Source organism: Hesperophylax consimilis, chromosome 14 (assembly GCF_061612785.1).
Source record: "Hesperophylax consimilis isolate HC1 chromosome 14, BYU_Hcon_1.0, whole genome shotgun sequence".
Lineage (NCBI taxonomy): Eukaryota > Metazoa > Arthropoda > Insecta > Trichoptera > Limnephilidae > Hesperophylax > Hesperophylax consimilis.
The window spans coordinates 9,747,447-9,763,092 of NC_142849.1; the positions used below are offsets into that span (position 1 = coordinate 9,747,447).

The 15,646-nt window shown below is 38.4% G+C and overlaps 1 protein-coding gene across 10 annotated transcripts in view; it reads right to left on the minus strand.

Moving 5' to 3' along the window:
• mask (multiple ankyrin repeats single KH domain) overlaps window positions 1-15,646 on the minus strand; it is a 93,649-nt gene that overhangs the window by 42,943 nt on the left and 35,060 nt on the right. For 6 of the 10 annotated variants that reach the window (XM_089639489.1, XM_089639488.1, XM_089639484.1 and 3 more), the window contains 13 exons: window positions 15,001-15,174; window positions 14,206-14,501; window positions 13,379-13,504; window positions 13,161-13,257; window positions 10,431-10,493; window positions 9,225-9,613; window positions 8,132-8,389; window positions 6,630-6,788; window positions 5,990-6,122; window positions 4,287-4,468; window positions 2,667-2,847; window positions 1,683-1,991; window positions 430-1,491 (listed from right to left, as the gene is read on the minus strand). In XM_089639489.1, the coding sequence (XP_089495615.1) occupies window positions 430-1,491; window positions 1,683-1,991; window positions 2,667-2,847; window positions 4,287-4,468; window positions 5,990-6,122; window positions 6,630-6,788; window positions 8,132-8,389; window positions 9,225-9,613; window positions 10,431-10,493; window positions 13,161-13,257; window positions 13,379-13,504; window positions 14,206-14,501; window positions 15,001-15,174 (3,429 nt within the window). The remainder of the gene's footprint in view (window positions 1-429; window positions 1,492-1,682; window positions 1,992-2,666; window positions 2,848-4,286; window positions 4,469-5,989; window positions 6,123-6,629; window positions 6,789-8,131; window positions 8,390-9,224; window positions 9,614-10,430; window positions 10,494-13,160; window positions 13,258-13,378; window positions 13,505-14,205; window positions 14,502-15,000; window positions 15,175-15,646) is intronic. The other 4 variants (XM_089639493.1, XM_089639492.1, XM_089639486.1 and 1 more) reach the window with 3 other exon arrangements.

Here is a 15,646-nt window from a genome sequence, read left to right on the forward strand (position 1 = left end):
ATCGTTTTCCCATGTGTCGTTTATTTCTTCCAGTCCTGAATTAATTTCATAAAAAATTTGCAAAAATAGATAGCATCGTTTGTTCCTCTATGCATAGTTTTACCGCATCAATGGTTTAAAGTACGCAGTTTTTGTACTATTTTACTACTCGATTGATTGCTGCCGGCAGGCGTTTCTGACATTAGTTGTCATTAGACATTCTAACATAGATGTGCGCGCATGCGGTTGCCTTTCTAATTTTTTAACATTCCTTCCAGTGAAAAAAGTGCATACTCTTTAAGTAATCCCGCCGAAAAACAACATCCATAGTTTATTTCAATAGGACCCTTCAAAAACAATAGATAGATAGATTGTTTCACTGTAGACAGATAAATTGTATCACTGTAGATAACAAAAGAAGAAGATTTGAAAAAGTAGGTAGTATCATACCTGTGTGGCCATTCATAGCGGCCAGCATTAAAGGTGAGATGCCCAGCTTGCTGCCGGTGCGGGAGTTTATCTCCGCCTGGTGGTTAAGCAGCAGGCGAATGATGTTGACGTAGCCCCCGCTGGCGGCCAGGGACAGGGGCGTGTAGTCAGATACGTTGCGGTGCTCCTTGTTGGCGCCGCGGTTAAGCACCAGCTCCACCACCTCATAGCGCCCACCCGAGCAGGCCAGCGACAGAGGAGTGTCCTTGGTGCGCTCCGATTGGGCTTCGATGTCTGCACCATGGTTCAGGAGGATTTCCACAACCTTGTCATGACCTGCCGTAGCCGCCAAGATAAGCGGAGTGAACCCCTTCTTATCTCGATGCTCAATATCTGCCCCTCTCGACAGCAATAACTCCACAAGTTCCTCATGTCCTCCAGCGCAAGCCAACGTCAGTGCTGTATCGTGGTTAGAGTCAGTCTCGCTGTCCACGTCCATGCATGACGGTTGCTGTTGCTGTTGTTGCTGCTGCTGTTGTTGTTGCTGCTGCTGTTGTTGTTGAAGTTGCTGTTGCTGTTGCTGCTGCTGCTGCTGCTGCTGCTGCTGCTGCTGCTGTTGCTGCTGTTGCTGTTGTTGCTGTTGTTGTTGTTGCTGTTGTTGTTGCTGTTGTTGTTGTTGCACCTGTTGCTGCTGTTGTTGCTGCTGCACCTGTTGATGTTGTTGTTGTGGCTGCTGCTGTTGTTGTTGTTGCTGCTGTTGTTGCTGCTGTTGTTGCTGCTGCTGTTGTTGTTGCTGTTGCTGCTGCTGCTGTTGTTGCTGTTGCTGTTGTTGCTGTTGTTGTTGCTGTTGTTGTTGCTGTTGTTGCTGTTGCTGCTGCTGCTGTTGTTGCTGTTGTAGTTGTTGTTGCTGTTGTTGTTGCTGTTGTTGTTGCTGTTGTTGTTGCTGCTGTTGTAATTGTTGCTGCTGTTGTTGTTGAGGATGAGGCTGCTGCAGCTGCTGGTGCTGAGGATGCTGCTGCTGTTGTTGAGGGTGCTGGGCAGTGCCAGTGGGGATGTACTGCGGATTGCTCATGTACTGCTGGCCTAATAGAAAAATTTAAGGTTTGTTAGTAAAGTGTTTCTCCGCATTCACACAAAATTGGAATTGCAATGCATTCAACAACTTCTCTTCTTGAATAAGTAAGTATATGTCAATTTTAATTTTGATAATTGTGAACTAATCAATAGTATCATTGGATATTTGACAAATGAAAAGCAGAATAAATTAAACTCACTCTGCATGATGTGGTGGTGATGATGGGTCTGGGTGGCCTGCACCTGCTGATGCACCGGCAGCTGATTGACTATCATCCTGTCAATCAGGTCCTGCTGCTTGCCCTCCAACACAAGGTCGCACAGCTCGGGTTCATCGTGCAGCCTCTTCAGGACGGAGACGGGGTGCAGGTGGTGGCGGGGCAACGCCAGGAAATCTGCAAGCTCCAGGGGAGAGCACTCCGAACCGTCCAGGGCTTCTAGAGGACCCATGGCTTCAAGGGCCTCTTCCAAGCTGGCGCCCTCCAGTTTCTGCTCCGCTGCTGCCACTGCTACAACCAAAACATTTTAATGTTAGAAACTCATAACCATGAATAGTTAGGCGACAAAAATTGAGTATCATATTTTGAAAGGTAGCCCGTAATAACCAAAATCAATAATATTATGTACAAATCTATGTATTTTTTTTTCTATTTTGACACTTCATATCACAAATCTGAAACATTTTAACAATTACTGAGACTATTTTTTTAAATGTACTACTTATTTTTTATTATATTTAGGAATCAAACCAATAAAAAGTATAAAACACTGACATTTAATATATTCTATTCCAGAAGTAGAACAGCGCAATATATTTAAGGTGTAAATAATAAATTATCCTCTGGCTGTAAAGTTTCAGATGATAATATCACAAAAAATATTGTTATATTTTAGAAAACACTAATCGCCAATAATTGCTATTCGACTGCTTTGAAATAAAATGTGCTGCACTAGCTGCTAATCTGTTACAATGAACATCAGGATAGGATTGATTTTATGAATTTCAGGATAGTACGGGTGTTATGAATGTGAAGACGGGTCGGTCTTGTGAAAGTCCGGATAGGATCTGCGTGTCGAATATCAGGATAGGATGGTGTTATGAATATTCGGATAAGATGGGTTATATTAATGTGAAGATAGGATGGTGTTATGAACTTCAAGACAGGATTGATTTATAATTTAACCTGTGGCAACGTCGTCCAGACTGAAGGGCTCGTCTGTGTTAGACAGGGCTTGCAGGGCGGGCAGGGGTGCAGGGGGGCTCCAGTCGGAGGCGGCCAGGGCTGCGAGGGCCTCCTCTGCTGCGGCTGCAATCAACTGGCAACGCGCCTGCTGCTCTGCGAGACTTATACCGCCCACAGAACACTGAAACCACACAAAACAGCATTCAATTACAATTTTCCAACACATTGAAAAGTTTGAAAGACAGTTTGAAAATGGCCTTGAAAGCCGAAACAGCTGTAACAATAAAAAAAAAAACAAAAAATACTTGCAGAACTTAACAATTATATTTTTATTTTTCAGACTTTATGTCCAGGATAAATCTTCCCTTAAAACTAAACCCTTCCACACACTTTTCCACAAATGATCATCTAAGTCAATCCACATTATGAAAGTGCATTATATAAGCATAATAAATACAAAAACAACATGTCAAATCACCAGAGATCAAAAGGGAAAATAATTCACCGACTCCAGATATTTTCATATCAAAGGGTTCGGCTCGGTAGAACTTCTAATTGGACCTATAAATCCTACTGATCCCTCAATATAATTATTTGAAAAATCTTTCGTAATCCTACATGTATTTAAAATGACTGATTTTCGCATTTTTATGTATAAATTCTTTGACAGATCTAATACGCCTAAATTTTGAATGAGAGAGCTAGGTATAATGCCAGTAGCCGAAATAACAAATGGTAATATTTTTATAGTCTGAGAATGCCAATTCTTTTAATTTCATTTGATTTCAATCTAAATCTGTGTATTTTCTTATTTTTTTTCAGAAACAGATTTTTGAATATTACAGAAATTTGGAATAGTCATGTAAAACAATATCGGGTCTATTATGACTAATCGTTCAGTCTGTTAGTATAGTTTTATCATAATATATTTTATAAAATTCGTTTTCTAAAAAGGAATTTGGTTCGTATTCATAATATGGTACTCTATTACGGCAGTCAAACAAGTTATGTTTAGTTACCAAACTTTGTTGAATTATTTTTAAAACTTGATTATGCCTAAATTTATACTCGGACGGCGCTAACATAGAACATCCCGATATAATATCGGGATGTTCTATATTAGGATGGTCGGTGGCCGAGTGGACATCGCGCTTGGGTCCCACTCGGGCGTAGTGTGTTCATTTCCTCGGCTGGCTAAGTCCTCCATCACAACACAAGCAACATTTTCAGCTTACTGTGATGGTATTTATTGTTATTACTACAACAGGGATTTGAATTAAGGACCTTTCACATTACAGGTGTCTGCTCTAAACATCGAGCTATCTGCTATGATGATTATGGTGTTTTTTTATGATAGAAAAGGTTAAATATGACATACAGTAAAACTGGCATATTCGAGGGTTAAATATGTTTCAATCTCAGTAAATATTGACCGGGTTGAAAAAATTTAGTAAAACCCTTTAACCTTGCGATTTTATATAATGTTGTATTGCATCCTGTAGCTTTTCAAGTGTCTAAAGTAGCAATGGGAATAATTAAAACAATTAAATAATCACTGTTTCAGTGGCCTTAATAATATTATTTCAGTGAGATGTACAGCAATAGTAAAAGAATGTTTACCTTCTCCTGAAGGATCTCATGACTCTTCTGCTGCATGATGAGCAGCACGAGGCTGCGCAGCTGCAAGGGGGGCATGTTCACCAGCGAGGGCACCTTCTTCTGCAGGTAAGCTATCACATTGTTCAGGTAGGGGATGTTAGACAGGGCGTTGTTGTTATTGCCCACCACCGCGTTCACCGTCACTGCAGGAGGAATCAAACACAACACTTAGTATGGAAGACAAGGACTAGGACTACTTCACTTCAGTTATTATCACAAAGGCAGCTAGCTAGCTATCAAAACAAAAATTTCCTCTGAAATCTTAAGATTTGTAAGTCGGTACTTCTACCTGCTTAATTATAAACCATATATTTTAAGCAACATTTTTTTATTTCAAGTAGGGAATTATACAATTTATCCACAAAAACGTCACTATCTCAATGACTTTTATTGTACCATAATATGCAAAAGCTCAGTCAAAGATAGCCACCTAGTCAAAGCAAGGCTAGCTTAAAAAATAAAGTGGATGCAGTAGAGTTTTTAAAACAGAATGTAAAAATAAATTTATAGACAGATGAAATGCCAAACGGTCAAGTTAAAATAGGACTTCGATACGTTCAGTCAATAAGAGCAGAGCAATCAATTCTACAAATTATTGGCATTTTTTTCTTTACATATATGAAGAGAAAACAACAAAAATTTGAGAAAAAAATTTTGTTTATTTGATTTTTGATGTCCCATGGATTTCAAATTAACAATGTTCTGCTGAATTTGAGATTGATAGATAAAAGCTACTGTGAATCATCCTTCACAGAACTTGCAATAAAATAATTTTTAAAAATTGTCAATTTTAGAGGCAAATTTAAAAAATAAACCTGATACATTAAATTTTTAATGAGGAGTTAATGTCTTCTAAAATATTAATCAGAAACTAATTATAAGGATCATTCTCAAACTAAGAATCACAAGCAGTTCAGATGAAATCTTTAGGAGAATCTGTGTTTCGGACATTAGGCAAGTTTCCGCCAAAAACATTTTTCCTTTTTTCTTTTTGAAGAAAGACAAACATTCCCAGGTTACGAATAATCTGCCAACATTTGAAAATATCCTACTACTAACACGAGTAAGTGGAAAATGTTGCTTGTGTCGTGATGGAGGACTTAGCCAGCCGAGGAAATTAACTCACAACGCCTTGGGTGAGACCCAGATGCGATGCCAACTCGGCCACTAACCGATCATACACACACATGCATACCTCTTCAAATACAGAACTGTTTTTGACAATGTCCCAACTGCTCACGATACTAGACCCGAAGGGCATAATCTCTCACTTATCTCTTTCGCTAAAACAATTTATGTCCAAAGAAATTTTAGATACTTTGCAACAAAGTTATACAATGCACTTCCACGGGCTATTAGACAGAATACAAATTATTCTAAATATAAATTAGACACCGAATCTTGGATCATCAGCCAAGACAGATCAAACGTCAAGGATTTTATTAAAACCTGTTTATAAGTATGTATGTATTTCCAATGGTACGGTGCTAATTGTCTTTTGTTTTAAATGTAATATTGTGTCATCATATTGATTGTAAACTGCTTATGATATAAAGTGCGCTGTCCACAGGATTTCCTAGGGAGACAGGCACAGTATCACCAATGTAATATCGGCCAATGACGTGCTAACACCAAATAGACAGAGAGATAAGTGTTATTTTTACCAGACTGAGTTGGTGTTTGATTTTGCTGCTTTGTAGTCTGCAAAGATGTGGCCGGAGGTGGGGTGGCTGCGATGTTGGTGATGACGCTGACCTGCGTGTGGGACGCTATCAGTTGGGCACCAGAGGCAGTCATCTAGAATGCAGAAAGAGATTAGTCAAGATCAATTACTTAGTCTGTGGCTGCCTTAGTATCATTCATTTATTTTGATCGAATATTCAGTTGTGGCACCACTTCATTATTTAGAGAAGTTGCATCAGGAAGAGAAAAAAGCCATGGCGTTGCTCAAACTCCAGTAGGAGAAAGAAATTTGAAGTGTAGTGTATTTAAAATGCATGTTGAAATTCTTATTGCAGACAAATTAATATCAAATTTACCACCTTATAATTGCCATTATGGACATTCTCAGACTAATTGAAATTTATAGCAAATCGAAATCAATTTAAACGGTGAGAAAAAGCAATGTTAATGCATTCATCAGTTGCGGAAAGCAATTAAAAAGGCTACGAGATTCAAGTACTTGTAAAATGTTTTGTTGCTTGAAAGCCCATCAAATACAACAGAAGACTGGGCTAACGTTTAGGGGTTAAGGTAAAACATGGGAAATAATGGGCCGAGTGCAGGCTGTAACAGTTTGTTTACCTTAGAATGATCTTCGAGAACAGCGTGATGGTGGCTCAGCATGAGGGCATTCCGCTGTTGGTGCATGGCCAGGAGTTGCTGCTGCTGCTGCTGCTGCTGCTGCTGGACAGGCTGTGACGTCAGGCCCGGCGGCGCCACGAGGCTGTGCTGCTGGGGAGACTGAATCCATTAGTTGAATGGGGTGTATCAACAACAATGGAACTAAGCCCGCTTTCCGACGGTCCCGTAAGGTATCAACATAAAACGACTGCTGTAAAACCCTGCTTACAAAAGTAAACTTTTCTACGGTTTGCAGCGTAGTGTTTATGTCGATTCCTTATCTTTTCCTTATTACAAAGGGGCCAGTTACCAGTTTTTCAAACTCCCAATTCACATCCCGTCAGCGTTTGGTCAAAAATCAACTGTCAAGCATACTTAATTAAAATTAGACCAAACACTGACAGGCCAGAATCGGCATTTAACAAGGACCATTATTTGAGAGGCAAATGTAAAAAAAATCTAAATGGCACTGATGGCTGATCTGATGACAATGTCAAAAGGAATTCTAACAACTGGGCCTAACTTATTATTTATTTTAAAGAAAGACAAATGTTCCCGAGTTACGAATTACCTGACAATAATTTGAAAAACCAATTCTTGTGTATACTGTTCTTGTTGATGCAACTCTATTTATTCTTTAAAATTTGTTCCTGCATTCCTCCACCTCCACTAACTACCTGTCCCTGCCTGACAGTGTGTAATCAGTGACATTGCAACAACGTATTATACATCGCCAGTCTGTTAAGAAAAGCTGTGTAGTGTACATGTTATGTGCTCTAAGTGCATTTAATTCGAGTCTATTGATTATTACTACGGAAGCTTGTGCAGTGATCACCGCAGTGTCCCTCAAGGCCATAATATCGATTTGCGTTTTCTTGTGTTTTGTATTTATGAATGTACGGAAGAATTTTTTTAGAATAGAATTGTTTAATTGACATGATGTTGAGTTTGTTGAAGATTTCGTCAGTGCTAGTTCTTACAGGGACTTTCAGTTTTTACTTTGGGTTTTAATGAGTGATTTTAGGATATTGTCGTTTGCACTATACCATATTCTAAGAGCGATTGGCAAAGAGCCATGTAGATCTTTGTTAAGTCATTTTTACTGAGGGCACTCCTGATAGTTTTGAAGAAATAACTTCTTTTTTATTATACAAATAGTTTATATGCTCAGTCCATTTTAAATTTTGATCAATTTTTACACCTAGAAGTTACATGGTCAACGTTAGTTAAACAATAAAAAAATAATAACAATAAATCCAAAAACTGATTCGCATAAAATATTTGCGACTCCAGTTCTGTTATACTGACTAGAGTAAAAATAACCTAACCTAAGTCATTCTTCCGCCTGTGTCCCAAATTGTGGATAATTTAGCTTATGAAAGTCATCATCTTCCAACAGGGAATGAAAGAGAATCAAGATTTTTAGTTGACAGAAAGCATGAAAGAAGAGATGCATTCAATACCTTGAGGTTTCTGGTAGGCTGGGGAAGGTTCAACGGCATCGGCTGCAGGGGGTAGATGGTGGTGGCGTGCGTGATCTGCTGCTGCAGGGTGGCTCCGGGCGGTTGCGTGGCCATCTGCAGCTGGGACGTCTCCTGTGACTGCTGCGGGAGTACAGGCGGCGCGGGGCCGGTGACGGGCGCGACGGCCACCTTGCGACCGTTCTTGCCTTCCTTCTTCGAGACGGGTTTCGCTTTCGGTCGATCTTGGATGGCGGTATTCTGTAAAAAAAAAAAAAATCAAATTGAAACGGTGCATCTTAACCGGACGATGTTGGGGACAAAATGTTTGGAAAAATCCACAACCTTTTCTTCTTTAAGTGAAGAGATAAAAGTGTGTTGTGGATGTGTCTGTGTGCCCAAATAAGGTCAACTTTATCTAACTTAAGATGAAACATCAAAATTTTACTTCTCGGGGGCCTAGGAGTCGCAAGCTCTAATGTAAATTGGCAACATCAGTTTTCTTTCTAATCGGTATAGACCAAGGCTGCCCAACCCCAGGCCCGCGGGCCATAATGTGGCCCGCGAACAAATTATAAGTGGCCCGCGTAAACCATTTTCAAAAAACCCGCCAATCTGCCAATTTGAAAAAGTGTCGCAGGCCCGCGGTAAAACAAACAATGCCGCTTGCGCGCGGTCACCAGTGTTGCCAGCGAAGGCGATTTATCGCTATTTGGGCTACTCAGAACGAGAATCAGCGACGAAAAAATCTAACCTGTTGAACTTACTTTTTAAACAAAAATACACCGGTTTTCATATAGTATTTTTTGCGTCCGAAGTGGCCCGCCAGTGATTCAAAATCGTCAATTTGGCCTTGGTATAGACCATACAACCATTGATTTTCTCTTCAGTGATCTTAGTCATTTGCTTTTTGTAACATAAAGTAAGCGAAGTCCCGGCATTTCCTGGGCTTTTGCAGAGTTTTCGAAATTTCATGTGGTCAAGTGTGCAAAATTTCATCAATCTGGGAAAAATTGTAGATCTGTATAAAAATCAAATCCACGCCGCCCGCCACAACCACAGACAATCCTTTATATAAATAGTTAATAAGATTCACCTGGCTGACTTGGCTGGCGGTGTTGGGAGTGGTGTGGTGAGGGGGGTGATGCTGCTGCTGAACGGGTTGGAATAGCTGCTGTTGCTGTTGTTGCTGCTGTTGTTGCTGCTGTTGTTGCTGCTGTTGTTGCTTCTGCTGCTGCAAGTGCTGCAGCTGCTGCAACTGTTGGTGCTGAAGCTGCATCTGCTGCTGCTGCTCCTGCTGTTGGTGCTGCAGTTGTTGCTGCAGCACCTGGTGCAGTTGCTGCTGCGTTTGGGGGACGGGGGGCTGCTGTGCCTGCTGCTGCGGCACGGGTGGCTGCTGCAGCGACGTGGGCAACGTGTACTGGTGCGGAGGTATCTGGAATGCGGTGGAGTACTGCCGCGCTAGCTGCCGGCCTGCCTTCAATCCTGCAAACAGACAAATGGATCAGTCACCTAAGTGCTAAAATCCTTTTAATTCCTCGGGCCTCTACTAAATAATAACATGTCGTCAAATATTCCGCTTGACATTCAATTTCAAATAGATTCGCTGTTTTTGAACTATTTTTAAATAAACTACTATTTTCAAAGCTGATGAAATACTCTTTTCATATTTTATTATTACAAATCGACATATGCTATTAAAAATTTTGAATGCAATCATAAATAAAGCTTTTAAAGGCGGTTACTGATAGTTTTTTTATCATGTAAACAGTAATTACTACTTTACACAACATAAACAACATTTCACTTTTTTTCATTTACTTATATAGAATTATTTAAAAATTTTCAGGAACGTCGATGGTGAACTTTAGTAACCAAACTGAATGCATGGTGTTCTCTCTTTCTAACAATGTTAAAAAAATTAGTAAAAATTTAGAGTAAAAAAAATATATAGTAAAAAAATATATATATTATTATATATAGTTTACATTTAAGAATCTAAGTAAGAATCGTGGCTCCCTTATCAGGCACAAGAGCTCCTCTTTTCTGATAAGGTATACATGACCAATTATGAATCTAAATATTATATTTTGCAAAATATGTATGTATGTAACCTATATGATCTATATTAAAATAATAAAAAAATATATATATATCTGACCGTAATACAAAATGAGATAGCATGACTTTTACGAGTCCATGTCAGGCTGGGAGAAATATCTCCCAAAAAACGGATTAAGTGTACTTTATAAATCGAAAAGCACCATTTATCTATTTTAGTTTCAGAAAAAAAATGGTATACCTTGAGCATAGTCTTGGAGTTCTTGTAAGCTGGGGGCTACTCCCATACTGGCAAGCAACATACCTGCAAAGATATCATCAGACGTTGTTCAATAATAAAAGAGAACAGTTATATGATCACAGAAGATTAATGAATCATGGATAAATGTGAAATAGAAATTAACATAGGTGCTATAATTGGCTTTAAATTTATGTTTTCGTGTTAATATTCAGAGGTATGATTTTTAGAATGAGCGTTGCCGAATCTTAAACCAAACGCCCGGAAATCTGTGTCGCTCGAGACATTTATTTTGTAAGAGGCCCGAGTGGGTAAAGGATTAGGTGATAAAAAATAGCATTTTATCAATAATTTCAGAAAAAACAGAAATTTTACCGATACAAACCCTGTTAATTCGAAATCCACGGGATATCAAAAATCAAATTAACGAATTCCCAGGAATTTTTAAACATTAAGAAAAATAAATCATCGAAAATCGAGATCCTCGGCCGCCCCTCCCTATTCGGGTAGGTTGTTCAGAGTAAATTCGTTATAATACGACTTATTCCTGTGTAAATCGAATTTTCTCAGCCGATTGTGCTCAGGCCGGCCCTTCAAACTCAGATATTGTTTATTGTTTATTGTTGTTGTTATACGCCCATAGGGGCTTTTACATAGATTATAAATAAGTTTTACATAAGTTATCGAGTTAGAATTTATACTAAGAGTTATAAAAGTGAAGAATTTTAAAAAAATATACAAGTAGTTTTTGAAGAATATGGCGTAAAGAAACATTTTAAACAACATAATATTTAACAATAACAAAGAACAAAATATAATATAAAACATTACAATAACATATCTAATCGTTAAATCTATTACAATAATTTGTATGATTCCACAAAGTGTTGGTTTAATTTGAATTTAAGATTATAAAGGGAATCATGGAATATATCTATAATACCACCAAACTTGTTGCCCAAATCATGCATCCTATTGGTAAGTGAGTTTGACTGATAGTTGGTTTTATATGTGTCGCAAAAGAATGTTGTATTTTGTCTAGTATTTCTTGTCGGTACATAGAGTTTAATAGCAGCAACGATGGCAGGGCTGTCAATAAGGTTGTTCATGACTCTGTATAATAAAATTAGGTCTGAAATGGTTCTTCTGTCAGACAGCGTAATTAAATTAAGTCCATTCATCAAATTTACATAATTAATGTTTTCTATTGGAATTTTAAGCTTGAAATTTAAGTACCTAAGAAATTTGTGTTGAACCCGTTCTAATTTGTTAGAGTGTACTTTATAGAAAGGAGACCAAATAGGTGAATTATATTCCACTTGGCTTCTAACTAGTGAAATGTAGAGTGTTTTCATGCAATCCAATGACTTAAAATCAGTTAGGGTTCTACAAAGGAAGCCAAGAATCTTTAAAGCCTTATTAGTTATATCATCTATATGCGCTGTGAATGTTAAGTTTGATTCGAATATAACTCCCAAGTCACGAATTTGTGATACTGGTGTTAATTTAACATTATTTAAATTATATTCATGTAAGATATGAGAATGAGTTCTGGAAAATCGTATTACTTGACATTTCTCAATGTTCAAAAATAACATATTTTGTTCGCACCATTTAAAAAATTTATCTAAATTAGCTTGTAAAATTAGGCAATCATATATATTTCGTATTCTTTTAAACAATTTTAGATCATCTGCAAAAAGTAGGACTTGTACATCTTTAAATATGTTTACAATGTCATTAATGAATATTAAGAATAATATTGGGCCAAGGTGGGACCCTTGCGGGACACCACTTGTGGCCTCGAATACATAGGATTCTATAAAATTAATCCTGACACAAAGAACTCTATTGCTGAGGTAACTAATAATCCATGTCAATAAACTACCTTTGATGCCTAACAGTCGGAGTTTGGATATAAGAATATGATGTCGAACCTTATCAAATGCTTTACTGAAATCGGTGTATATAGAATCCACTTGTTGTTTCAGACTGAGCGATTCAGATATGTAATTATTGTAGATAGTTAAATTACTTAAGGTAGATCGACCTCTGATAAAGCCATGTTGGTTAGGAACAATAATATTGTTGATAGGTTTTACAATGGTATCTAATACTAATGACTCGAAAAGTTTGGGTAAAGCAGACATAATACAAATAGGTCTGTAGTTAGATATATCGCTTTTGTCGCCTTTTTTATGAATGGGCGTTAAATAACTCTTTTTCCACAGAGCCGGAAAACAGCCAGACGCTAAGGATTTGTTAAAAAGTTTATGTAAGGGATATATCAAACTATCAATGCAAGTTATTAAAAATATGGGAGGAATACCATCCGGTCCAGCAGATTTTGATATTCAAAGTGACATGTGACATTCCGGTGTAAATCGATGTAGATTTACAAAATAATAACGCAAATTAGAAAGAGAGTCTGCAAGAATCAGAATTACGAAATTTATAATTTATTTTTGGAAAAATTGTATTTTTACGAATTACACGAATAAATTTTCCTGTACGGAAAAAAATATTTTTTTTTGGCAAAATTTCGAATTACGTGATAATTTTCGATTTATCGGGCTTCGAATTAACGGGGTTCTAATGTATCGTGAAAACAGGAGTAGAAGGATTAATATAAGGGCAATTGACAGTCTTTTCAGGACAGATTAGATGATAAAATGTATTAGTGCTTGGATATTAGTTATCAGGGCAGCAGGAACTGGTTGTTTGGTAGATTACCTTGATTGGGGGGGATTTCCAGATTGTGAATGGGTGCGTTCACATCCACCTGACTGAGACCACTGGCCCCCTTCACAGCCAACTCTCTCTCCACCCTCTGGAAAAAAACAATACAAAATGCTGTCAAATATAAATAACAAATATTGACAATTTTCAATAATATAGCTTGCGGTGTTCAAATAAAATAAAAACAAAATGACAGGAAATAATTAAATTACCTGGAGTTCCTCCAATATTTGTTGCTTTTGGAATATTTGTTCTTCTCGAGATGGTTTCTTATCTTGGGTTTGCGTAATGGGGGCTACAGATTCACTGTCGGTTCCCATTGGGTGCATTCGTACCACCTGTAGAAATTCAATTATTGATAAGATACAGGTTGTTATAAGTGATTGATTGTTACTGGTAATGCAATGTTGCATATTGTTTAATAAATCAACCAGTTCGACCGGTCGGTGGCCGAGTTGATATCGCAATTGGGTCCCACTCGGGCGTAGTGTGTGCAATTCCTCAGCTGGCTAAGTCCTCCATCGCAACACAAGCAACATTTTCAGCTTACTGTGGTGGTAGTAGGAGATTTTCAAATATTATCAGGTTATTCGTAACCCGGGAATGTTTGTGTTTCTTTATAAAAAAAAAAGGGAAAAATAGGTGAGTTTGCTCGGCCACCGATATTATAACAATATTGCCGGGCCAAATTTATTTCCTACTTCCTCTGTTATATACGCGTCTGTGTTCGCCACCAATCTGATACGAAAATCATAATTTAACGATTTTTTTTTGTAATTTATACAAGTTATGTGGGGTTATGGTAGAAGATCATCTTTGTGTTGTATTCCACCCAAAGAAATGTCAGATCTGCAAATTTGTCTGATAGTTGCCACAAATATGTCCATATTTTTAAATTACTTCAATGCTAGCCGAACCCAAAAAGAGTTGGGTTTGGTGAACAATGACAACAACAGGAGGAAGACCTTAGTCCTGCGGATGAGAGATGTCGTCTACACATGTCGTTTTGTACAAAAAAGAACAAGATTGTGGTATTTACCTGTGTCAAATCCAGATTGGGGAGTAGTATATCCTGCATGGCAGCGGGCGCCAGAGATATCCTGGACTTGCGGACCACCATCTTGTGCTTGCCACCAGCCTGTCCGCCGCCCGCCTGCACGCCCTGCTGCTGCTGCTGCTGCTGGAGAGCCTGCAGCTGCTGCAGCTGGTGCTGCTGCACCACCATCTGCTGTGGGGGGGCAGGAGGGCCACCTCCCGGGCCCGCGCCCACCTCGGGCGGCGAGTCAGGACCCTCGTTCTGCGGAGAGGACAGGTACAGGAAGCCATCGTTCCAGCCTGAAACATGTAGTCAACATCATGTGTGAATTGATGTAACTTTCAAGTGATTAATCAATGCACATGACATCATGATTTAGCGAATGACTGTATAATGAGAATAATAAATCCTTGAAAAAACCTACCTCATAATTATTTTTAAAAAGCTATGCATTCATCATTTAATGCAAATTATTATAACATAATGTATAAATAAAAATATTTACGAAAGAAAGGGCCAATACTTCAAAATTTCCCAAAACTGAAAAAAATAAAAAATAAAAATTAAGAAAATGTAAGTTCTGTAACACTGAAATTTAGTTTTGCTGGAAAATAAAAATGAAAACCATTTTAATCCTATCAGTTCACACTACACATTGCAGTCACATTGAACTACACATCACAGTTGTACGCAGTCGATGAACAAAAGGAAAACATTTATTTATAATGATAAACAAGGTGGGAGAATGAGCAAGCACACTGAGGGGATTCCATAGACCTGAATAGAGGCATTGCCTACCTTCAACATAGTACTGGGCCTCCTCGGGATTCATGGGCAGCAGGTGTTGGGGAATGGGCACCAGCGGCTGCAGGGAGCGGGGGAAGCCCATGGGGGAGTACATCCCTCCCGCCACGGGCACCACCCCTTCCTCTCCTACAGCCGCACTCCCCACCACCCCGGTGCCGATCTCCACTATTAAAAAACAATTACAATATTAGTCAGATATTGTAACAACAATTATGTGGTGTGCTGCCCAAACGCTTTTATTGCCTTACGCTTTTATTACCCCTTAACCCTCCCTAGATTGCGACCAACTGCGATGTGTAATTCTATTAAATTATAGGCCTACCTTACTCGCTCTGCAATGTGTAGAATGTCCTAGAATTTAGAGGTGTCAGTAAAAAAAAAAATGATTAATTAATATTTGTGGAATAATGTAATGAGTAAAACCTTAAATTGTAATATTGAATCATTAAAGACAAAATGAACGGCTCTGAAAAGAAATATGTTAAATAGAAAAGGCAGAAAAAGATTCAATGACATCTAGGAATCGAACCCAGGAATTGAATCTTTGTCTGTCTTTTCTTCGAGAGTTGTTAATGTTGTCTTCAATGATTAAATTAATGAATTTTTGAGAAGTATATCATTCATATGGATTACTTTG